Source organism: Lissotriton vulgaris, chromosome 10 (genome assembly GCF_964263255.1).
Source record: "Lissotriton vulgaris chromosome 10, aLisVul1.2, whole genome shotgun sequence".
In the NCBI taxonomy this organism is placed as follows: domain Eukaryota; kingdom Metazoa; phylum Chordata; class Amphibia; order Caudata; family Salamandridae; genus Lissotriton; species Lissotriton vulgaris.
Window position 1 is genome coordinate 195,484,152 of NC_141698.1, and position 23,783 is coordinate 195,507,934.

Below are 23,783 nucleotides of genomic sequence, written 5' to 3' on the forward strand. Positions count from 1 at the left end.
ATGACACGGCACATATTGCCTTACGGTCTACGTTGGCATGCTGGTGAGCGCCCTTAATTAAGTCAGTCCCCCTCAGTGGTTGCAAAGTTGGAGTCCTAGTTATGTTGTGAAATGTTCTGGTTTTTGTTTTAAAAATATGGTCACCCCATCTCACTGTACGATTTTCGTGAGTGGGGGTGACAGGTCTTGCAAACTCGATATTCATTCTCTAGCAAAATAATGACCTGTCACAGCGTCACATCGTTCAATAAGCCAGGGCCTTACCATCCTGAGAGCAGGTCTGTGTCGCTGCAGTGAGTTGCTTGATGCGTTACGCCTCAATTTCTGGTCAGCAGGCGATGAAATATCAAAAACTAGAAAATATTTGGAAGATATGTTGTCACAAATGTTTGTTCTGTTGTGAGATAAGTAATTAACAAAAGCTGAAACCCCAAGTTTAGATAAAATATGAGAGTAAAAAAAAACAAGGAACTGCTGCACCCAGGCACGGAAAAATAAAGTGTAATGGAAACTGAAACCAAGGCTGCCCTGCAAAATGCACTGAGCATATGCAACTCCGACCGAGCTCGCTTCTAATACTGTACATAAATGAGGGCGGAAGAGTAGACTAGGTACGGTGCGAATCACAGACCAAGAACTGCATTTATTTCCGCAAGTGCGAATTTACCAACTTTTATGTTAAGTGCTCTATTACCTTACATTCCCAGTCAGGGTCGCCGAACATAAAAACCTTTAACTACCCTCATGATATCTAGCACTTTTTGTTTGTAGAAGAGAAAGCTTCCGTATTTGAATAATCTGCCATAAACATAGCGTGAAGTATTAACCTTTTCAAAACCAGGGTTTTGTGACCCATGTGCAAGGCTTTTGTGCATGTAAAAAACAAGCTTCAAGTACTATCACAAAACAAGCACTGACAATGCCCACATATTTGGCTTCCATTTGAGGCCCCCACTACAATATAAAACATTGGCATAGCCAATAGGTTTCACCTTGGGGACCTTAAAAGTGTTTAGCCATGCAACGGTTGATGTTGTTGCACCAAGGATATTGTGCTGTAACTAAATATTATAAGGTCCCAAAAGCGAGTCCTATTGGCTATGCCAATGCTTGTTAGGTTTGAAATGAGATGACATTAAATTAGGATTTCCAAAGCTCACTAATACCTGCGGGTGTCTAGGCACTAAAACTTCAAAGGAAAAGAGAAAAGGGTAGCAACACACTGGACATCAATAAGGCTCCCACGAAATGAAAGAGCATATTAGACTAATTATTAAGAAGCTAGGTCTTAAGTGCTTTGTGAAAGGTGAGCAGATTGTTTGCTGTTTTGAAGATAAGTGGCATAGTGTTCAAGAGTTTAGCAGTCGGGACTGCAAAACTCTTTCCTCCCCAGGTAGCTTTCTTAAACTTAGGCCAACCAGATTAGCCTAGGAGGCAGACCTCCGGTTTCTGGCCGGGATATAACGATGGAAGAGTTGCCTGATAGAAACCGGTCCCTCGGAATGGAGGGCTTTGAAGACTATGCACAGGGATGTGAACAATACCCTTTCCTTGATCCGGAGCCAGTGGAGTAATGGGAGAGACTTGGACACCGACTGCTGTTTTAGGATCCCTAAAAGCAGCCTAGCAGCCGCGTTCTGGACCAATTGTAATTTGTCCTGCACAGTGCTTGGGCTGTGCTTGCGAAATCTCTAGTATTGAGAGAAAAACATACATTAAAGGTGCCTTAGAGCCTGTCCCTTTCTTAACCTTTAGTTACCATTGGCTGGCTCCCATGTCTTTCTCGTTTCCTTGCCTCCTTTTGGTCAGCTCCTCCTCCTTGCCTCTGTCTTCCTCCTGAGCTTTCAGTCTTCATCGTGATGTGGAGCCTGGACCAAGTACCGATTCCAGTTCCCCGTGTCCTTCCCCGGCAAGCTTCTGCAGGTATTTTGTTTGCTTTCTTTGCGCCATTGCCAGCGAAACATCTTGCAGGCTGTGTGACCAAATCTCTCACACATTCTCTTTACCCATAACAAGCCCCGCAGTCCATGCAATGTTTGGATTATAATATTTACTTAAATGGAGTCTCATCTGTAGTTTAAGATATATAACAATAGAGTGGTTACTCAGCCCGTTTTCACGGTCTTGAGGCTTTTTGGAGCTTTAAACAGCAGATGTTGCAATTGCTTAGTTCAAAAGAACCCCTGCCATCATTTAGCCTAATTATGCTTAAACACTAAGTTGGTGTACCCAGGCTTAGAACTTGAAGCCTTCAGGTAGCACACATGTTAATGCACCATGCTGGTACATTTACCCATAGATCTAGCTCAGTAACTGAGTGGACAACTATATTATTTTCTGCATACTCATGAATTTTGCGCTATTGCTACATAATCCTACAACTACGAAAGTTGCTAGCCCTCTCAATCGTTTAGTCTCTAAACATTTTGAGACAACAAACAAAAATGAATCAATTGTTTGTAAGGGTAATTACATATTTACAACTACTATACAATAAACATATATACATAGAATTGAATTTTTTGTTTAGCAGTCAATTCAGAGAGACTGAATAATCCCTTCCCTTGTTGCCATTCTTTCGCTTTGTGGGTTTTGTAGTGGTTTGAAATTTCGCAAAGAGTAATTATTTGTGGACATAATCCCTATATTCTTTTGTAAAAGAAGTTTGTGCATAACTGTTTAACTGTATATATGTTTATTGTATAGTAGTTGTAAATATGTGTTGTTGTGTTTTTGTAAAGTTTTTTGTAAAGTGTTCTTCTTGCCTTTAAAATAGGTAAATACCACTAAAATTAGTTCAAAAGGGTTAAATAAAATTACCCTTACAAACAATTGATTCATTTTTGTTTGTTGTCTCAAAATGTTTAGAGACTGAAAGATTGAGAGGGCTAGCAACTTTCTTTGTTGTATGATATATTTGGTCCAGCTACCCCCTCGTCCCAGGACCAGACTCCGTTGTTTTACAAAAAAAAAAAAAAAAAATTGCTACATAATCCGTTGAGTAATTTTCAAAATGTAACAAAGTTTTTTTTTCTAGCTGAAATGGATTGAAATTAATAACCGGTTAAAATGCCAATGAAATACCACATGGAAGTAATAAAGCCATTGCAGAATTTTGCGCGTAAACCGAACATCATAGGCTTCAGCGCATACAAGACAGCTCAGTGGGTTAACAATGTGGAGTTAAGTGTGAACTCTGCCCGCCCCTGTTGCTTGTATCCTGTAGGTAAGATTATTTTCTTAGTAAGAACGTTCAAGAGGATAATAAACTTATCGCACAGGTTTGATTTAAAGAGATTTGTCACGCAAGTTCTAATACAAGGGAGGTACGTCAGTGAGTTAAAAGATTTGACTGCAGAGAATCTCGTATAAAAAAAATGTCAGAGGTTCCAACACTAGCGGCAATAGTTTGAACCCAGTAGGCATAGTGATGCCAACGTGAGCTCCTAACACATCAACATACCAACATACCAATAATTTAAAAAGTAAAATGTAAAATATTTAATGTTTAAACAAGTGAAGTTTCAATAAGTAAAGTAAACAATAAAATAATCTCGCCTTGTCTATCCCCAAAGGGCACCAATGTCCGCTACATCTTATATCACCCGAGGACCCATCTATACCCTGGGAGGTCTGTGTCCATATTATTATAATCTGTCACTAGCTTTACCCTTTATCTCTATTTAAGCAATTCGGTGTTGAACTGGTTTCAGGTGCTAGTTTTCTTTATTTTTGGAGATATTTAGGTGGGAGCCCATGTGTCTAGCAGGCTGGAGTAGTGACTGCTAAGCAGGGCGCAGGCTTCTGAAAAGGAAGAGTAGGACTGTCACTGAGAGACCGCAATGTTTCCTGGACATTTCTGGCACACGTTGGGTTTCGCTTGCAACCAACACCCGACTGCCTAAGATCTTAGTCATCCAAGCTGCATCAGGCTCTTACACTGAGTTAAAGCGATTTGAAACACTGGAGCGCTAAACCGCTTAAATGGCGTCCCACCGTGGAATGGCAAGCCAAAATAAGGAAGCGGGAGCGGGCGTGCCGTGGTGTATGTAAGAATAATAAAACATTTAAAAGCAGAGAACTTGAGTTTTTAGAAATAACAATTTGAAGCACCCCACAACACCCGCCTCCCCCACCACAAGAGTGAAAATTCAATTACTGTCCCAAGTGTGCTGAAAAGCAAAGCGTGTAAAATCAGCAAGCATTACTCAGCAGCCAAAATTCAGACCTGACTGCAGCAGTCTTACCGGCACTGTGGCCAAAGTAAATAAGCTGGTGGCAATCTGCGCATAACCAAAGAAAATATTATAAGGTGGGAGAAATATAGACAGATGAGACAGAAAGCGAGACAGATGAGACAGAAAGCGAGACAGGTTCGAAGGATAGGTGATAGACACACAACATACAAGTGACTGAGAGACAGCAGAGAGTCCGAGAGAATGAAAGACCTGCTGTGAGAGAGTACCACAGTATGCGATACGCAATGTAGACAAAGATGAGAAATAGCCAAGAGACAGAATGAGAGACAGGTGTGAGAAAGTGATACACAGCTGGTGATAGACAACCGTAAGGCAGAAAGAGGCATGTGAGACTTTTTAGAAAAATACAGCATACCGATGGAGGGGTAAACAAGTAATAAAGAGGCAGCGGAGAGAGTGTGGGGAGGAAGGTGAAAGATAGTCTGTTAATAGAGAAAGGAGAGGCAGATGGCAGGGAATACAGTTGCGAGGTGATAGAAACAATGAGAAAGACAACTCGTAGAGAAGGAAACACAGGCGTTGGAGAGATGCAGAGACAAGTTAGACTGAACTGTGTTCAGAGAGTGGGGAGGTGGGCAAGTGAAAAAGTGAGAGCTGAAACAAGCGAGACCGTTGAGAGAGGGGATAAAGTGCCAGCTGAATGGGACAGAGCGCGGTTATACAGTTTAGAGAGGGACGCAGATAGAGACAGGTTAGAAAAAGCACGCAAGTGGTGCGCGCACGCCACAGCGAGACATCTGTTTTGAATTATCACGTACCCATCTGGGCACTATAATTCAAAACAGATGGTGCCTGTGCGGGTAACCGCAAGCAATAGGCCGTGAGCGGAGCAAAGGCGGGACATGCACCCGCCTTTGCCCAATTGCATGCTGTCTTTCTTAGAAAGACGCACACAAAGGCCAATAGCCTCTGACCAAAAACAAACCACACGCACAAACGTGTGGTCAGATTTTGAAGCCCCCTTACAAAAAGTCTCACAGGGCATCGCATGCGTTCTGGCTCAGGCGAGACCTAACATGAAGTGATGGCTGCTCCAATATGGGTAAAAGAAATAAAGATAAACCGTCCCTGGCTGGCATCTTGGCTGACGTTAAAGCTATGAAAAAAAAGCAGGAGGTATGAGGAGAAGGCAGCTGCAGCTCAAAGAGAGTAATCCAACATGGGCGCGAGCGAGTTCCTGAACAAGCAATAAGCAACAATAAAGAAAGTGCTTGTAAAGTAATATATAACATGCCGAGTAACAGCACCGCTAAAAGTCAGTCCTCATGGGAGGTTGCAAAGGTAGGCAAGGGGGTACTAACAAGCATATTACCCAAAGAAAAGCAGCCATTTATGAAGGACAGTAGAAGGAGCCAAATCGAAAGATGGGCAGTGATTAAAACCCGTATTCTAGGTACAGCATGACTCGAAGAGACAGCTGATACGCTGCCTAGGCAAGTCCTAAAAAAATGACATTTTAATGATTTTTTTTTGCCTGATTTCACATAGGCAAAACATATTGGCTTTGCCAATACCTGTTTATTTTCTCCTGGGGGATTGTGATCGCCTATGGAAAACACATGTCTCTTAAGGGGAAAAACCTAGAAAAAGTCGACAACACAAAAACCAGCAGATCCCCAACGGTCTAGTGGTTGCATGCTTCTGGCACAACTTCGATCCACTAGCAGGAAACTGTTTGAGGTAGGCTTTGTTTGAATGGGGGAGCCTCTCCTCTTTAGGCCTCGGCCTGCGAAAGACTGCACACATGCGCAGTCTTGCTGGCGAGACTTAATGGGGTAGAGTGAACATCACTAGCGAGGTTAAGCCCCGCCCCTCTTCTCCATTGGCTCGTCTCCTAAACGGTGGCCAGCCATTGGAGAAGAGGTCCTAGTGACGTTCTTCTTTCGATCTAAGCCCCGTCCTTTTCAGATTGGGGGAGCGTATTTTTGACTTTCTTTCTATATTCTTTGATGGTTCTGAGGTCTCCGCCTACGAAATACTGTGCACATGCGCAGTCGAGCTGGCGAAGACCTAAAAACACCAAAGGATGTAAACAACAGTCAAAAACACGCCCCCCAGTCTAAAATGCGGCGGTAGGCAAGTGATTGATGCTTCATGTTGTTTTCTACAGTTAGTCCACAGCTCTTAAAGAGAGTTTATCGTCCTGGTCTGAGCTACTGACTATTGACCTAGGGAGCCGGTTCAAATCTTAATATTCCAAGACCGGGCGCCAGTATCTACTATTAACCAGTGCCACAGGCATGCAACGGCGTTGCAATTTTATGCCCTAAGATGTCACGCAACTTTGTAGCATGCATTGTTCACGTTTGTCTCGTAGCTTGATAAAGCGGTAAGACTGTTAAAACCTGCTTGGTGGGTCCGGGAGACCTTTGCTGCGGTGTGTGCTTTCCGTGCCATCGCCGCCCCCCCGCCCCCATCCATCGTGAGATCTACCGCCCACTGCCCGTGTTGGGGGCTGGAAAAGGGGGGATGGGGCAAGGCTCCCGGTGTGTGGTCATCCCCCGCGTGGGCGGGGGGCATAGTTGGACCCGTGCCCTGCATCGCGGATCGGTGGCAACCCCCCGGAAGGGTTCTAAGCCAGCGGGTGCCGGCGAGCTGTGAGACTGCCGGGCTAGTCGCCTTGGTGATGGTCACGGGGGATGGGGCGCGGGCCCTGCACAGGGGCTCCTGCTTTCGGGCACAGTCCTGCCTGGTGTTCAGCGTGTTTGGTGCAGGGTATCTATCTTCCGCTACTCTATCCTTGCTGGCAGCAGGGCGTGTTTTCTCCGTCCTGGTAGAGCGGCGCTGCCCCGGTTTCCAGCATTGTGGGGAGCCCAACAGGCGGAGATGACTGTGGGTAGAGTGAAGCAGCTTCGGTGACTGGATACATGCAGCTCCTGCGGGGCCCAAGCTGGAGGTAATCACACAATGTGCAAGAGTCAAGGACGATAATTTATGCCTCTTTCGCTATATATTTGGCCAAAAACTTGTACGCTCGACAGGCACTGCGTCGGCTTTCTGGTTTTGGTTGACCATTGCAAACAAATTCGTTTGGCACTCTTTGTACTATGAGGCAAGTTTCGGCCCTGTCCAAAAGAAAGATGCCACGGTACAAATATATAGACTGCTTACCTTGTGCAGGTCCACCCAGGACCCATTTCTGTGGGATCGAGTTTGGGTGTTGGGAGCTTCGGCAGTGAAGCGTGATTTTCACCCGGGGCCTAGTTCGTTGGGGTTAGATTGACTTCACTTTATAATCAGCTGATTTGATGAATGTAAACTGCTGCGCTGTTACTGCTCGTTTGTATGGGCTAACGGCTAGGGCCGTAGACTCTAATGTGGGGGAGCTGGAGAACCGGGTTCGAGTCTGGTAAGGAGAGTGAAGACAATAGGAGTAATGGCTCCTCATAAATGTAAGGGCTCGTTGAGTACGATCTGTGTGAATTCCCATTCTCGCAAGAGTTGTGGGGTCATCGGTCATCTTTGGAGGCTTGGACTTCTCGTAATCTCCCCATTCCGTCTGTAATGCAATAGACGGTCATGTAAAGCGCGGTATAAAACACAAAAAGGCTGTCAAATAAATCTCTACGCCCCCGCTCAGTTCATTGGTTCTTTACTTGTGTGGTTAATCTGCGGGCGTAGTCATGGAGCGCGAGGCTCCTGCTGTCTTTCCGCCGTGTCTGATGCGGAATGTTGTTAATTAGGCACAGCTGTTGGTGGCGCTTGCCTCGCAGGATTGGGGTTAGCTTGACCTGAAATCTCTTGGTTCGTTACACATGGTTTTAATGCTGAGGGCATTACATATTTACAAAGCATGCATGGTCCGGTTGTCCCGCGGTCTGGCTGAGCACCTACCCCTTTGATGGCTAATTGCCCAGTGTCCCTGCAGCTGGTATTCTGTGTGGGTCTGTGTGTTTGTGTGTGGCATTTGCGAGAGATTAAGTTTTTGACATTGTAAATGACAATGCCATTTATTTATCTGTTTTCAAAACCAACACATAAATAAAAATGTTGTCATTTACAATGCCAAGAGCTCTAACTTTTGCAAAGGCGAGACCGTTGCATTGTAAATGCTTGTTTTAAAGATGCTTCCTCAAATGTGAGGAAACCGTTTTCGCTGAAATTCCCGCCAGACGTGGTGGAGAGAACTCATCTGCTTCTTTCCTTTTTTACGTCAATGCGCTTTGCAGTGTGCTGATGTCACAGTTGGGAGGAATGGGGTAGGGGCTTAAGTGGAAGGTATTTAGTATCCCCCACCCTGGATATTAAAAAAGAAAACCTCAAGTGCATGCATATGAGGTTTCTTTTTAAACCCTCTCCAGTGTCAGCTGTCAGCCAGTGGCACACTGAAAGGGTTAAAACAGTCCCAGCAGGCAGCTGTGTTTCTCACGACTACGATTTAATTAATAATCTAAATAGTTCACCTTATTAAGCATAATAAGTTAAGTCTATCATTGATTGCTTTTCAGGGCTTTATTCAGTCCATGGTTACCACATTTTCTTTTGTTTGGTAAAACACAAACTCTACTGCCCTTTTATTTTAGTCTATTCCACTCCACAATTCTGAGTATAAGATGTTGACAATAAATGCTTCCAGTGGAAGCCATTTTCAACAATCTGATCGAAATCCGGTTACTCACTGCAGTGACATTGCTGAAGTGGCTAGCCAGAGAGGTTAACCAATGGTATGCTGCTTCACTAGAGGTAGCACTTGTTTGCTCTTTGTTCTGCTGCCTCACCCAAGTCTCCAGACCCCAAAGTGCGATGGTGGATTGGGGGTTGGAGTTCACACCGGCCTTCCTCTGGATCTCTAACAGCTGAAGGACTTAGGTAAATGCGGGCAATGCTATTCCTATGCCACCTCCTTTTCTCCCTGCAGTGCAGGTCTCTACAGGCCTTCGCTGAGAGACGAAATTAACCAATACTGACAAGTGGCTTCCAAAGCCACTGGCAGTCTCTCAATGCGAGCAGAGAGCACAGCTTTGAGATGGGAGTGGGATGGCACCGAGATTGTTGTGCAACGATCCTGAGCCTTCCGATAAGTTAACGTCTTGACTATTTATGGCATCAGTCCTATCTCCAAATGGCCAGTCATTAATTGGAATTATTTGGGTTACTTAATTTATTAATGTAATGTTTGCTATCTTCAGTCCACTGTCATGGGGCAGTTGTTGTGCACTTGTGGATGGAGAATCTTGGTGTGCTCTCACATTGATAGCTAACTCTCGAGTTTTTGGTGGATACCCGGATCAGCAGACACAGTGGCAAGATAGTTCAGAGCTCTTTTTTTTTTAACATACTTTATTAAGTACTACATCATAACAGTCATGCGTCCTAGCAAGGACTTTGTGAGTTATATTTTTTTGTTTTACAATCGTGCACAAATCACTTTTTAGTACAGTCCAACCAACAAGGTTCCAATGCCAATATAACTTAATGTAGACAATATAAGTATAATACAGATAATGTATGTCGACCGATAAGCCGCAATAACTCTCGATATAAGTACAATTCACGATTTTGAAAACCATTCCAGTAACAAGATAGTTTAGAGCTCTTGAGCTTTTTTATATATAATGTTCTCCAACTTGTCTCCTAAACGTTTTTCCAGCTCATAATTATGAAGTATGCGATTTCCCTTTATTTTTTAAATATTCTTGTTTAGATCGCAACTTTATTTTTTTGTTTGAACTTCCCCAGATTATTTGCTTTGATAATTGTTATGCTGGTTTGTATTGGGCACTAATCACCTGGGAGGGTATCCAGGCACTTGTGCAAGATGTGTATGTGTTTGGTCCCAAGGTGCTTATATGAAGAGCCAGGTCTTCAGCTTCTTGCGGAACTCGGTGAGGAGCAGGCTTTGATGTGTGGCAGGTCATTCCACTAATTGGGTGTGATGTGGGAAAATGAGCGACCTCCAGTTTTGCTTTTGCGTATGCTGGGTGTGAATGCGAGTGAGTGAGGCAGAGCATAAGGGTCAGGTGGTTGGATGAAAGGCAATGCTGCTGTTCAGGTATCCTAGTCCTGTGTTGTGTAGGGCTTTGTATGTGTGTGTGAAGAGTTTGAATTGGCTGCCCTTGTGAATGGGGAGCAAGTTAAGCTTCCTGAGGTGCCGTGTGTGGTGCGGCATGGGAGGTCTAGTAGAAGTTATGTAGCTGCGTTCTGGATGGTCTGTATCTGTGTAAGCGTTGTTTGACAAGACTGGTGTAGAGTTTTGCTTTAGTCCAGCCTGCTTGTGATGAGTGCTTTGTGTGACGGTCTGTCTGATGTTCTGAGGCAACAATTTGAAGATTTGTCGCAGCATGCGTATGATGTGGAAGCAGGGTATGCACACTGTATTGACCTCAGCCGTCCTGTTTAGTTTGCCATCTAGAATGATCCCTAGATTTTTTTCGTGGTCTATGGGTGTTGGTATTTGTTCCGACAGCCACCAGGTGGAATCCCTTGGGGATGTCTTGTTGCCAAAGACCAGTACTTCCTCTTGTCGGAGTTGAGCTTCAGGCAGTTAATTCATAATTAATCGGAGTTTACAGAACCCTGAGGGAACCTGTAATTATTATGCACTCTTGTTGAACAGTTTGACTTTCTAACATCACTCAGACTTTAATAGACCTCCATTGGCAAGTCAAGCTGTTCAGTGTGGCATATTCAAATTACAGATCTTTAAATTGGCCGGAGTCCCATGGTTAGGCCATGAGTCGTGTTGGCTGCCTGAGGCTGGAGACTGGCCCTCACAACAAAAACGTTACCTTCAGTCTTGGAAGATTGTGGAGTGGATGATGGAGGTGAGCCCACTACTGTGATGCATCAAAAAATGTTTGAAGAGCAGTTGCCCAATACCTGCCTGGTGTTCCCTTGGCTGCCTGACCGTGAACACGTTCATCCTGTACAGTTAACTCTGGGGGCACGTACCATAAGGTCTCTTGCCTGGCAACTCCTCCATCCACACCGTGTGAGTTTGCAATCATGTCATGACACTAGTCATATTCTGCAGTTGTGCACTGAAAACACAATACATACTTTTAGCTTTGTGGAGTGCCAATGCCTCACTTTTTCTGGTTGCTACGTTTCCAGGGCATTAAATGCTTTGATGAATGGGTTTCCACATCAATCTCGATTCTAGAGCAGAACAGTGGTCCGCACAAGTACATAGCACACAGCCTGTAGCGATCTTCACTATCATCCTTTGCAAGTTTGAAAGACCAGATGGCGAAGCAGCTGTGCCACACACACCCATCCATCTTCGGGCCTGAGAAAAATGTACGTTTTTTGAATATGGCAATTAATACACAGCACAGTCGTTGTGCTCCCCCCCCCCCCCCCCCCCCCCCCCCCCCACATGCAGAATGTGATAAGGGACCCAAGAGTCTCGCATATCCATCAGATATTAATCGGCCTTGGTCTGAATGCCCCCCTTGAAGGTGTGCGGCCCCCTTAAGGCCCCAGCAGTACAGGGGCCCGTGCCACGCCCCTGTAGCTGAAGGAGTAGGTTTGGAACGTGCCTGGGATTCTGGAACAGAACCAAGAGCAGGACCGACATTGTGACAGAACATGAAGGCACAGCAAGAGGCTGGAGTGGAGCGTCCTCTGCAAGAAGACACCCGACTAGCTCTCGTAGGACCGAGAGTCAGTGTTCCAGATGTCCCCCCCCCCCCCCACCCTTCTTCCTGGCTTTGAGAGGCAAAGGGGTGCCAAATCAAAAGATCTGCTCAAAAATGATTGACTCAAGTAAGGTGATAGCGTAGAACTCGACTTTTAGATTTCGAGTTACACGCTGTCTTTCACATAGATTGTATTGCGTGAACGATTTTCCATGGCCTTACTTCAACAATTTATATACAGGAAGTATGTTTTGTAGGCGCCTTGAATAAGAATACCTAAAATGCCTCATGCCTTTGTCTCGAAGGTTTGTCGAAGCAGCAGTCTGTTGCTCGCTGTCGCCCCACAAACTGGTTTCTCTACTTTGGTCACACTTACAAAATCTCACTTTAATTGAACCTGTGAGTTTACGCTATAAATACCTTCCTTTCTTTACGTTTTAAAGAAAGTATCCGAAGTCAGCCGCCTCCCTTGTATAATTTCCTTTTATTTTTTGTATGAAAACTGAATTCTTGATTTGGGGCATTCGAACGTGCAGCAATGTTTATTTAACTTTGTGGCTCCAACCCAGCTGTGACTTAGTTGGTAAAAGTATTACAGCCTACTCTTATTTCTGTTTTTTGTAGATCTGACAGCGGATCAGCCGACCAAGACAATATAAAGTATTTTTCGTCCAGAGACCGGGGCAGTTCTGCCTCCTATTCCTACCATTCTTCAAGTTCATCTGCGGGTTCGCGACACAGGCACGATGACCTCCGAGCCCACAGTGAAGTGCAGCATGAAGACGAAGGTACGGATCTTGCAGCAGGCCCTGAAATGGATTGCAAGGCATGATACAAATTCATTTGAAACACTAGGTCGTAAAATTACTCTTGAAATATACTAGTAAACGTTTGTCTTGTTTTTTATTATTTATATTTGTGCCTGCCTCAAATTCCATTTTCTCCACAGGTTCCGTTTGAAATGCTTCAAAGGGGATATTCAAAACCTTCATGCACTGATGACTTACTGTATTCCCAGCGTGCCTGCTACCTAGAGTAAGGTTGTCCCAACCTTGACAATTTCTCTTGCTGTGGTGTATGCAGGCTGCACTTGCATAGTTTATTCCCGACTCTAAATAACTGTCTTGGTGCACTCTGGAACCTGTAGTCTAGCAGTATTCCTTCTACTAATTTGCACCCGTCCCGTTCTGCCTCACCCTTCCCCTTGCGTCTACGTCACACAAGCGCACTCCCAAATTGATTTGCTTAGTTAGCGTTTCTTTACAGTTATACTCTCCACCATTCATTGCAGCCCATGCATGCTGACCACAACTGATATTTCAGCCAGTTCTTCTGCTCTGACCCAGTACATGCAGGTGGATAGAGATTTTCGCTTGCAAGCTGCCCTTGTTAGAGAACATATTATAAAGCGGATTCAGTGACCATGGGTAATGACAGTTGCAGTCCTCCACATCTGTTGGTGATGCAGCTGTTGGTGACGTACGAAGGTGGTCATGCGGACCCACCCAAACCAACTCCTAAAATGGGTGTAGAGCCATTTCCAAACAAATCATAATGCTAGATTGTTACATGTATCCGACAGGTGATTAGAGATGTCACCCAGTCCCTGTGCACCAGAATTCCAGATTCTTACCTCTGGTCACACAGGTGCCATTTTTGAGTGGTCTATGAACATGCTTTGCTTGCTGAAAATTTCAGCAGAAGCTCTGCGGTTCAAGTTTATTCCGACACAAGTCATGGCATGCAGGAAATTGCCCATTCACATGTCCTCCAGGTAGTGGAGGTTCTACTCTGGGATAGCATTTGCTGAAGATGACCCATTGGACTACTAAGGTGAATACTAAATGGTATAGAAGCAGTGGGGAGAAGGTAAAAACATAGCACCTGGCGACCTCTTTGTTTGATGATCTTGCATCTTAGCACAGCTCCTTCTCTCTTTGGACTACTGGATGCTGTTCTTATTTTGAGGCCACCTTCAGTATCTGCTTCGGCTCATTGATACCCTTTCTTCAAACCTCTCTCTAGTGTAGTCCAAGCAAAATTGTCGCAGGACTTGAGATTTCCAAAGAAGGAAACTGATGCCCAAAAGTACCATCCCTCCAGTTTGCAGCTGTGGTCCGCCTCGCACTGATGAATAGGAAGTGCCTCAAACACTGTTCTGGGGGGGCCATCACATATTTGTACTCTGTTTCTAGGCTAGAGATGTTTATTTTCCAGACTGACTTTTTATGGGTTGTCTGGTTTCAGGGGATAATTTCTTTTTACACCTAGCTCCTTGGTTAAATATCACTGTACTGTAAATGCTGCAGGTAGGTGGGTGGAGCCGGGTGTTGCCTGAGTGGGTCTTGCAAGGTAAATAGTCCTAAAGGAGTTGTACTTCCCTCACTTCTTTGATACATAACCCCATCTGTGCACACTTCTAGAAAAGAATGGAGTTAGTAAAAGGGCAGAGTCCGGCATTGCATTTCAGAGTGGCTTTTTTCTCTCTCGTTCATTTTATTGGAGCATATTGCACACCCTGGTCTTCACAAATGTTCTAGGGTTTGCCTCCAGTCGTCATCCTACCTGACAAGCTTTCTCGTTCCCCAATGTTATGAATCCCTCTTCCACAGAGGATTCAAAATGGATTCCTGGTTCTTGTAGCCGAAAGGACAGTCACATGCACATATACTTCCCTCCCATGTAGGCCCCTTTCTTTATGAATTGAACAGGAAAAGGGTGTCTACTCCTCCCAGTATTATCAACTCCTAGTATTTCCCAGGCCAGTTAAGAGACAGTAGTCGCTCCCTTCTTAAAAAAAAAAAAAAAAAAAGGCGTGGTGATTATGGTGTGCTCCTTTCAAACTACAGAGTCCAACTGTGGTCTGAGTAGGCTGTCACTGGTCTTTGCCATTCAAATAGTTCTATTTTGTGTGGAATTAAAAAGGCTCCTAAACTTACTTTGGGGAACTTCGAGAAGAAGCACATTCTCCATCTGAAAGAAACAGGTTAGTATTAGATTACTTACCTTAGAATATCCCCAGGCGTCAGACTGGATCCGGAAACTTTTGCGTAGCAGTACCCTTGCGCGTCGGTAGGCGTTGTCTGCGGCTCTGCGTCAGTCGTCTGCGTCGTTGGAGCCGGGATGACATCGCCGGAGTACTTAGACGCCACCCTCGCGCGCTGATGTCAGTTCTTCTTTTTTCCGCGCCAGCAAGCGCCGATCTGGAAAAAGTAGTACCCATTGTCAATTTTTGATAACTTTTTCGATCCTTTTCGATCCTGTTTGATCATATTTCGAAGTCTATCGACTCAGATGGTGCCGGTAGGGATGCCCGGGTTCAAACCCTAAGTTGATTGTTGCCGACTGATGTCGGTTACCGACCTCCATCGCCAGTGCCTTCACTGTCTGGGCTCTGACCACAACGACAAGTCCTGCTCTGACTGCCGGGCCCTGACGTCCAAATCTAGACGGGAGCGGTCCCGCAAGGGACTCGAGCTCCGGCAGTCAGTCTGCGCTGCTCGATGTCCCGGTCCACAAGGAGGTCGAGGGACCGGTCGCGGGGCCGGAGTCACCACAGTTCCGGGAGTCGTCATCAGTCTTCGGGCTCAAAGTCCTCAGTTAAGAGGCACAAGAAGTCGAAGAGGGGACATCGCTCTTCTGACTACCCCCTACGTTTGCGCGACGCGGCCGGGGGTTCTGGCGACACTGCCCCGCGGCTCTGCCGGAGCCGCAGGCGTCGTGGCCTGCTCCATACCCGCCGGTCCCTGGGCAGAACGCGACGGCGGAGGAGATCAAGGCCTTCCTCATGGCCATGAGGTCGCTCACTCCTCCATCTGGTTCTGCGGCTCCTTCGGGCCATGCGGCCCGACTGGGTCCCCACGCGGGCCGGGTGCTTCGGCCCCGGTGCCGTCGGTGACTTCGCCCGACGCCGTCGGCGACTTCGGTCCCGACGCCGCAGGGCCCGGCCGGATATGGCTCCGGGTCGTCGCCGGTCAACCTCATGACCTCGCCGGTGCCAGCACCCAGGGTGTCGCTCCCGGTCCTACCCTCAATTCAGGTCGGCGTCAGAGCAGTGGCGCTCGGCGCCGTATTCAACGCCGCTTGGAGATTTGTACTTCTACAACCCAGCCCCATCCTTTGAACCGGAGTACCAGGTGATGGGTGGCGAGGAGGATTGGGAGGGGTCCGAGGACCCTCTGGCACGTGAGTGTCAGTCTTCTCAGGACTGGACAGGTGAGCTTGGGGAGGCCAGTGGTCTGGACACTTCGCCCGACACTGGTTTTGTCTCCCCCTCCTACCGTGGCTACAGAGAAGGGGGCAGCCTGTAGTGTGGTGCTGAACCGGACTGCCAAGGCTTTTATTTTATTGTATTTTTATTTTAAGAGTTTTATATAGCGCTGGCTAGACCCGGAGGTATTGGAGCGCTTTACATGAGGTTCCACAAAATTACACGATTACATCAGTTCCAATTTACATAAGTTGCTAGACAAACAATTGCAAGAACATAGAAAACGAGATAAGGGAAGAGTAGAGGGGAAGGGGGTCATGGTAAAGGGGTTGGAGGGAGATACAGGAGAAAGACTCAGGAAAGTCTGCCCAAAGTCTGGCAGGGTAGGTGACAGTCGAAGGGAAGACCCAAAACCCATCTCCTCTATAGTTATCAGGTAGCTCCATGGGGCTTTGGCCAAATAGCTACGTCTCAATGGGAAACATTTAGAGAACATGGGGGGCAAAAATGGAGCAGGGAGGGGAGGGGACAGGGAAGGTGAGAAAGAGAGGATAGGGGAAGAGACAACAAGGAGAGACGAAATTAAGTCTGTCTAAAGGCCGACTGGGTAGGTGACGACCGAGGAGGGAGTCCACGGCCTATCTCCCCTATAGCTAAACAAGGTAGCTCCATCGGGCATCAGACAAAATTGGTCAGTCTCAATACATTCAGAGAGGAGAGAAGGAGAAACATAAATAGAGGGAGGATGCAGGAAGAGACGACAGGAAGTCTGGCTAAAGACCGACTGGGTAGGTGACGTCCAAGGAGGGAATCCCTGACCTGTCTCCCCTATAGCTAAACCAGGTAGCTCCATCGGGCATCAGACAAAATAGCTAGATCTTAAATGATGAGGGAGAATTCACAGGTAGACAGGGTAGGGACTAGTGCCAGGATAGGTGTAAATGTAAATGTAAATTGATACTTGTATAGCGCACTACTCACCCGCAAGGGTCTCAAGGCGCTTGTACGAATACCGCTGTGGAACCCGTCCTGGCTTTCCCTGTGAGGCGTCCACTCCTGGGCACCCCCAGGGTGAAGGCCAGGCATCCTTAGCGTTGTGGGGGCCGTTGTGGAGATTAAGGTAGCTATTGCCCAGAGTTGCAGAGTGGGACTCAATGATTGGAATAGGCACAGAGGCGAGAAATATCAGGTCCATGGAATTTTGAGCCCAAGACCCGCCGAGGCGGGGAATTGAACCCTGGTCCCGGGCAAGACCTCTGCATCAGGGTCTGCCGCTCTAACCATTGAGCCACACTTCTCCAGGTCAGGGCAGAGGTCAGTAGCAGGAAAGTGGAGAGGAGTAGAGCGGGGAGGGGTGGGGTAAGGTAGTTCGATAAAAGTTATAGGGGGAAAGTGATATAAGGGAGAGAGGAATGAAATAGGGGGGGGCAGGCAAAGAATGAAGGAGGGAAGAGGGGGGGAGGGGGTAGGAGGCATAGCAAGGAGACTAGGAAGACCTGGCTAGACCTGGAGCTATCAGAGTGCTTTACATGAGAATTAAGACATGTTAGTGATACATTAATTAGAGTTACATTACAGTTGGATCCTTTGCTTTTGAAGAAGAACAATATTGATGGAGGGAGGGAAGGGAACATAATGTGGAGATGAGCAAGAAAACAATGTCTGATGTCCAGATGGCCCCACTGCTCACCTTTGGGGACCACACAGGGCGTAGACCTGAAAACGCCTGGCCGATGCAATTTTGAAGATAGGCGACACCACCTAATATGAGATATTGGGCAAACAAAGCAGGGACCAGGAGTGTGAGTATAGGTAAAATGAATGATCCCTCCAAGATGGTCACCATAGTTTGGGAAGGGAGCAGGACCATTTCTATTTCCATGCTCAGCAGATCCTCCAGATCAGGGAAGGGGGACGCCATCTTCGGGATCAGAAGTAAGAGGACGATATGGCAGTCTAATTTTAGCAAAAGGCCATAAACCTACAAAATGGGAGCTCACAAATGCACACTTCAGCCCAAAGAGAGTCCTAATGACACTCGGCTCATGTGGCAGCCACAAATCAGATACGTGTAACACCCATAAAGCAGGCATCACCTTCGAGTAGGGCAGAGCCGGCAGGGCTCATTAATTTGCATTACGTCAAGCACTTTGTAATATCAGCCATGGAGCTTCTGGATACCATGATGCCCCTTGGGAAGTAATGAACAATTTGTAAAACAAGCCCGGATTCTCCAAAACTAGTTCAGTTAATTAGAAGTTTCAGCTTGATCATTCCAGATGCAGTCAGTCCAGGCTGCGCACAGATGACAGCAGCAGTCGGGGCCCACAGGCCTCGCGGGGCTAGGTACCTACCGAGCAGCAGGAGCCGGTGCGTCTGCTTGTACGCGGCTTCTGGTCCTTCAGCACCCGGTCGATGTTCTTGTGGCCGCCGGACTTGTAGAGGAGCTGCTGTGGCGAGGGGGTAGTCCCTGCCCTCGGGGGGGGCGCAGCCGACGCCCCCTCCGTTCTGCACAGGGAGCTCGCGGTCCCCGCCGCTCTCTTGAATCACGTATATCCGCAGCTTACCACGTCTATATACTTTTGAGGCACTGTGTCGCATCATGGGATCATGCATCTTTGGGCCTTGAGCTCCCTGTCGCGGCCGTGAGGACTAACCTCCTCACTGAGGTCCTTAAACCGCAGGCAAGCTCGGCCGAGCCTCTGCTGCCTTTTAATGAGGCCTTGTCAGACGTTCTTCTGGGCACTAGGTCCAAGCCCGCTACAGGTCTGCCTGTAGATAGGAACGTGACCAGGCACCACCGCCTGGCTCCAGGCGACCCTTGCTTCCTGTCCACCCACCCCACCCCCGAGAGCCTGGTCATCCAGGCCTCTAACTCCCAGACCGCATTCCCGACGGCCCCCCTCGATCGGGAATCCAAGAGGTATGAGCAATACGGGAAAAAGGTATTCTCTTCCCTGAATTTGGGGTTGCGGTCAGTCAACACCGCGTGCCTCTTGGGCCGTTACACGCATTCTCTGTGGGACACAGTCGCGGACGTGCTGCCACAATGTCCGGAGGAGGCCCGGACTAAACTCGCCCAAGCCCTTGCGGAGGGTCGAGATGCGGCACGGTATTCCATCTGGTGTGGGCTGGATACCACGGACTCACTGGGCAGGGCGTTGGCAACGACGGTGGCGATTCGTCGCCACGCCTGGTTGAGACCTGCCAACTTTTCGGCTTATGTCTAAAACACCCTTATGGACATGCCGTTTGATGGCTGTCTCCTCTTTGGCGACAAGGCAGACCATGCGCTTGAGCGCTTTAAGGACTCCGGGGCTACAGCCAAGTCCTTGGGCCTCCCGGCCCCGCACCAGCAAACAGCTGCCTTTCGCTCCTTTCGTGGGCACGGAAGGGGCGCCCCCACACGTCCTGCCAGCCACGGGCCGCAGACTACCATCCAGCGCGGTGGTGGACGTGAAAATCGCTGTGGCGGCGGTCGGGGACAATGGCGAGGCCAGTCCACACCTGCCCCTGCAGCATCCACCTCAAAACCCTCCTAGTCCGTGCTTTCAGGCCCATGTGACGCCTGTGGGGGGCAGGGTTCGCCATCACCACCTCCACTGGCGCACTGTCACATCGGACAGGTTGGTGCTGCAAATCGTCCGAAGGGGCTACTCCCTCCCCTTCGAGGCGTCCCCACCAGCCATGCCACCGCAGTACCACAGCGTGTCGGGGGATCACTTGAAACTTCTACAAGAGGAAGTTACGGCCCTCTTGGCCAAGGGGGCCATTGAGCGTGTTCCTGGGCCAGAAGTAGGGTGTGGTTGTTACTCCCACTACTTTCTGGTATCCAAGAAGGGCAAAGGGGGCCTACGCTCTATCTTGGACCTGCGGAACGTCAACGGTTTCCTCCGGAAGGAGAAGTTCAAGATGCCGACACTGGCTCAGGTCTTAGCTGCCCTGGACCCGGGAGACTGAATGGTAGCGTTGGACTTTCAGGACGCTTATTTTCATATCCCAGTCCTGCCGGCCCACCGGCGTTACCTGCGGTTCACAGTAGGCCACGAGCACTTTCAGTTTACTGTGCTCCCCTTCGGCCTTACCAGCGCCCCACGGGTATTCACGAAAGTGATGGCGGTGGTCGCAGCTCATCTGTGCAGGTTAGGGGTTTCAGTCTTCCCCTACCTAGACAACTGGTTGTTTGATTTAATTTAATTGCGGGTTTATATAGCGCTAGAATCGACTCCCGCAGGAGTATCTCCGCGCTTCGACCGCTGGGGAACCCGTCCTGGCTCACCATGAGAGATGGTCCCTAATGGGTATCTCTAAGGTGCGACCAAGCATCCCCGGTGGTCTGGGGGGGCCATTGTGAAGATGAAACAAGCTAATGCCCAGTGTTGCCGAGTATGGTCCCTGACTGGAGTAGGCACCGAGGCGAGAATTATCGAGCCCGCTGACCCTGGTCCACGACCCTGCCGCGTCGGGAATCGAACCCTGGTCCCGGGCCGTCCTCTGCTTACGGGTCTGCCGCCTCTAACCAGTAAGCCACACCACTCCACACCACTTGAAGGCGGGCTCGCCCCAGACAGTCGCCAGCTACCTCCAGACTACGGCCGACCTCCTGCACCTGCTGGGCTTCTCCATCAATGTGCCGAAGTCACACCTGTGTCCCTCTCAGAAGCTCCTCTTCATCGGAGCGGTTCTAGACTCAGCGCAGTTTCGGGTTTATCCTCCCGAACAGCGGGTTTGGGATATTCAAGCTGTGATTCCGATCTTTCAGCCGTTTTCCCGAGTCTGTCAGGTTGACGCTGCATCTTCTGGGTCTGATGGCCTCCTGCATCCTTCTGGTGCATCACACCAGGTGGCGGATACGGGCTCTGCAGTGAGACCTTAAGTTTCAGTGGGCCCAGCATCAGGGTAACTTGTCCGACCATGTCTTGATCTCGGAGGGCACTGCAAGACGGTTGCAGTGGTGGCTCACGGAGCGCGATTGGGTCAGTGGCAGATCCCCCTCCCTACCCCACTGGAGCACGTAGTTATGAAGGACGCGTCCCTCCAGGGCTGGGGGGGCCACATGGGAGAGGCGGAGATCAGAGGCCTCTGGTCTCCGGCGGAGCCCCGGCTCCACATCATCCTTCTGGAGCTGCAGGCAATCCGGCTTGCACTGAAGGCATTCCTCCCCTCTGTCTGGAGGAGTGTAGTACAGGTGTTCACGGACAACACCACCGCCATGTGGTACTGCAACGAACAGGGCGGGGTGGGGTCGTGGACCCTATGCCAAGAGGCTCTGCGCCTCTGGCAGTGGCTGGAACATCAGGGCGTGACCCTGGTGGTTCAACACCTGGCAGGTTCCCTGAGTTCCAGGGCGGACGAATGCAGCCGTTGGTGCATGATGGATCACAAATGGCGTCTAAACTTGGACGTGGCGCAAGGCCTTTTTCAGCAGTGGGGAGAGCCTTGGTTAGATCTATTCGCCACAGAAGAGAACGCGCAATGTCATCAGTTCTGCGCCTTGGAATTTCCAAGGCGGCACTCGCTCAGAGACGCTTTTCGTCGCAGTGGAGCTGCGGTCTGTTGTACGCCTTTCCGCCTATACCACTTCTGCCCAGAGTGCTGAAGAAGATAAAGCGCGACCGGGCCCAAGTTATCCTTGTGGCTCCGGATTGGGCACGAAGACACTGGTATCCCGAGCTACTCAGCAGTCTGTGGATCCCCCGATTCGTCTGCCTCTTCAGGAGGACCTTCTGTCGCAGCAGCAGGGGACGGTCCTCCACCTGAACCTGTTCAGTCTCCACCTCCATGCTTGGAGATTGAGCGGCGACAGTTGAGGCCATTTGACTTGCCTCCTGAAGTTTGTAATGTGATTCTGGCAGCCAGGCTGCCCTCCACAAAGTCGGTATATGCCTGCAGATGGAACAGATTTGTGGCATGGTGCACAGCAAAGGCTGTGGATCCACTCTCTGCCCCCGTTTCTGAAGTTCTCCTCTTTCTCTTGCCCAGCAGGGCTCTGCTCTGGGCACTCTCAAGGGCTACCTTTCTCCCCTTTCCGCCTTCATAAGGCTACCTGATCAGCCTTCTTTGTACAAGTTCCCGATTGTAAATAGGTTCTTGAAGGGCGTCACTCATATGTTCCACCCTGTTCCTTTCGTGATGCCCCAGTGGGACTTGAACCTGTTCTGACTTACCTGATGTGCGCTCCTTTTGAGCCTCTTCAGAACTATCCTCTCCGTCTTCTTACGCTTAAGACGGCTTTCCTGGTTGCCATCACCTCTGCCAGGAGAGTGAGTGAACTTCAGGCTCTTTCCTCCAAGCTTCCTTTCCTTTCTGTCCATCCGGACAAGGTTGTGTTGCGGACAAGAACCTCTTTCCTGCCCAAGGTAGTCACAGCCTTCCACATTGGGCAGTCCATCACTTTGCCCACCTTCTTTCCGCCTCCGCATCCCTCTAAAGAGGAAGAGCGGCTCCACCGTCTGGACCCAAAACGCGCGCTCTCATACTATCTGGTTCGCACACGCCAGTTCCGGGTGGATGACCAACTCTTTGTTGGTTCTGTGGGCGCTAAGAAGGGACGGGCGGTGCACAAACGGACCATCTCTCGGCTGGTCGTGTTGTGCATCAAGGCATGCTACTCTTTGGCTAAGAAGGAGCCTCCTGTTGGGCTGAGTACCCATTCCACTTGGGCCACGGCGGCTACTACTGCCCTGGGCCGGGGAGTCCCCGTGCAGGACATCTTTCAAGCAGCTATGTGGGCCTCGCTGCACACGTTCGCAAGACACTACTGCCTGGACAGCTAAGTCTGGAGGGATGGCTTCTTTGGCCGTTCCGTCCTCCAGGACTTTCTGGTGTGATTATTGGTTCGCAGACCCACCACCGGGGTTTGTATTGCTGGGGTATCTATTCTAAGGTAAGGAATCTTATACTAACCTGTTTCTTTCAGATGCACAAGTTACTTACCTTCGGTAACTATATATCTGTAAGAAACCGTGGTTAGTATTAGATTTCTTACCGCCCCACCCATCCTCCCCGTTCTGCGAACCGATATCTAGGGTTAAGGTCATCCCCTTTCAGGGCCCTAGTTTCATGGCACCAGTGTTGGTTTTTATCATGGCTCTGCGTTTCTGGCGCGGAAAAGCTGTGTATAAGAACTGACGTCAGCACGCAAGGGCGGTGTCTAAGTACTCCGGCGACGTCATCCAGGCGCCAACGACCACGACGGATGCGGAGCCGCAGACGACGCCTACCGACGCACAAAGGTACTGCTACGCAAAAGCCTCCGGATCCAGTCTGACGCCTGGGAATATTCTAAGTTAAGGAATCTAATACTGACTACTGTTTCTTACAGATATATTGTTACCGCAGGTAAGTAACTTCTGCTTTAAGCATTACAAGTGGCATTGCTGTCCCAATAGAGGTATACAATACAATTATCTGTTGTGGGGACAAGCCCAGTATACAGCTACCTGGACAGGCACAAGGAGGTACTTTTCATGTTAGAGCAAAGAAGCAGCACACCTTATTGCAGCAGGCCAGAAAGCAAGCAAACTTGAATGAGGCTGACACACTAATCTGCTTTCTCTGTATGTGTTTCTCTTAGGCTTGTCTAACCATGGTGGATACTCCCAGCTGAATTGTTTTAAATCTGTGTTGTAAAAAGTGAGTGTTTGTCCATCTACAAAATCATACTCTGAAAACAAACTCAATCGAATGCAATGCTCATTCCACATTTGGCGTAGGCTGCATATGTCTGCACAG

At 48.6% G+C, this 23,783-nt stretch overlaps 1 protein-coding gene across 1 annotated transcript in view; it reads left to right on the top strand.

Moving 5' to 3' along the window:
• Positions 1-23,783, top strand: part of SMG1 (SMG1 nonsense mediated mRNA decay associated PI3K related kinase) — a 1,828,328-nt gene that overhangs the window by 96,629 nt on the left and 1,707,916 nt on the right. Inside the window, exon 2 of the mRNA XM_086940872.1 lies at positions 12,464-12,627. Coding sequence (XP_086796998.1) covers positions 12,464-12,627 — 164 coding nt within the window. The remainder of the gene's footprint in view (positions 1-12,463; positions 12,628-23,783) is intronic.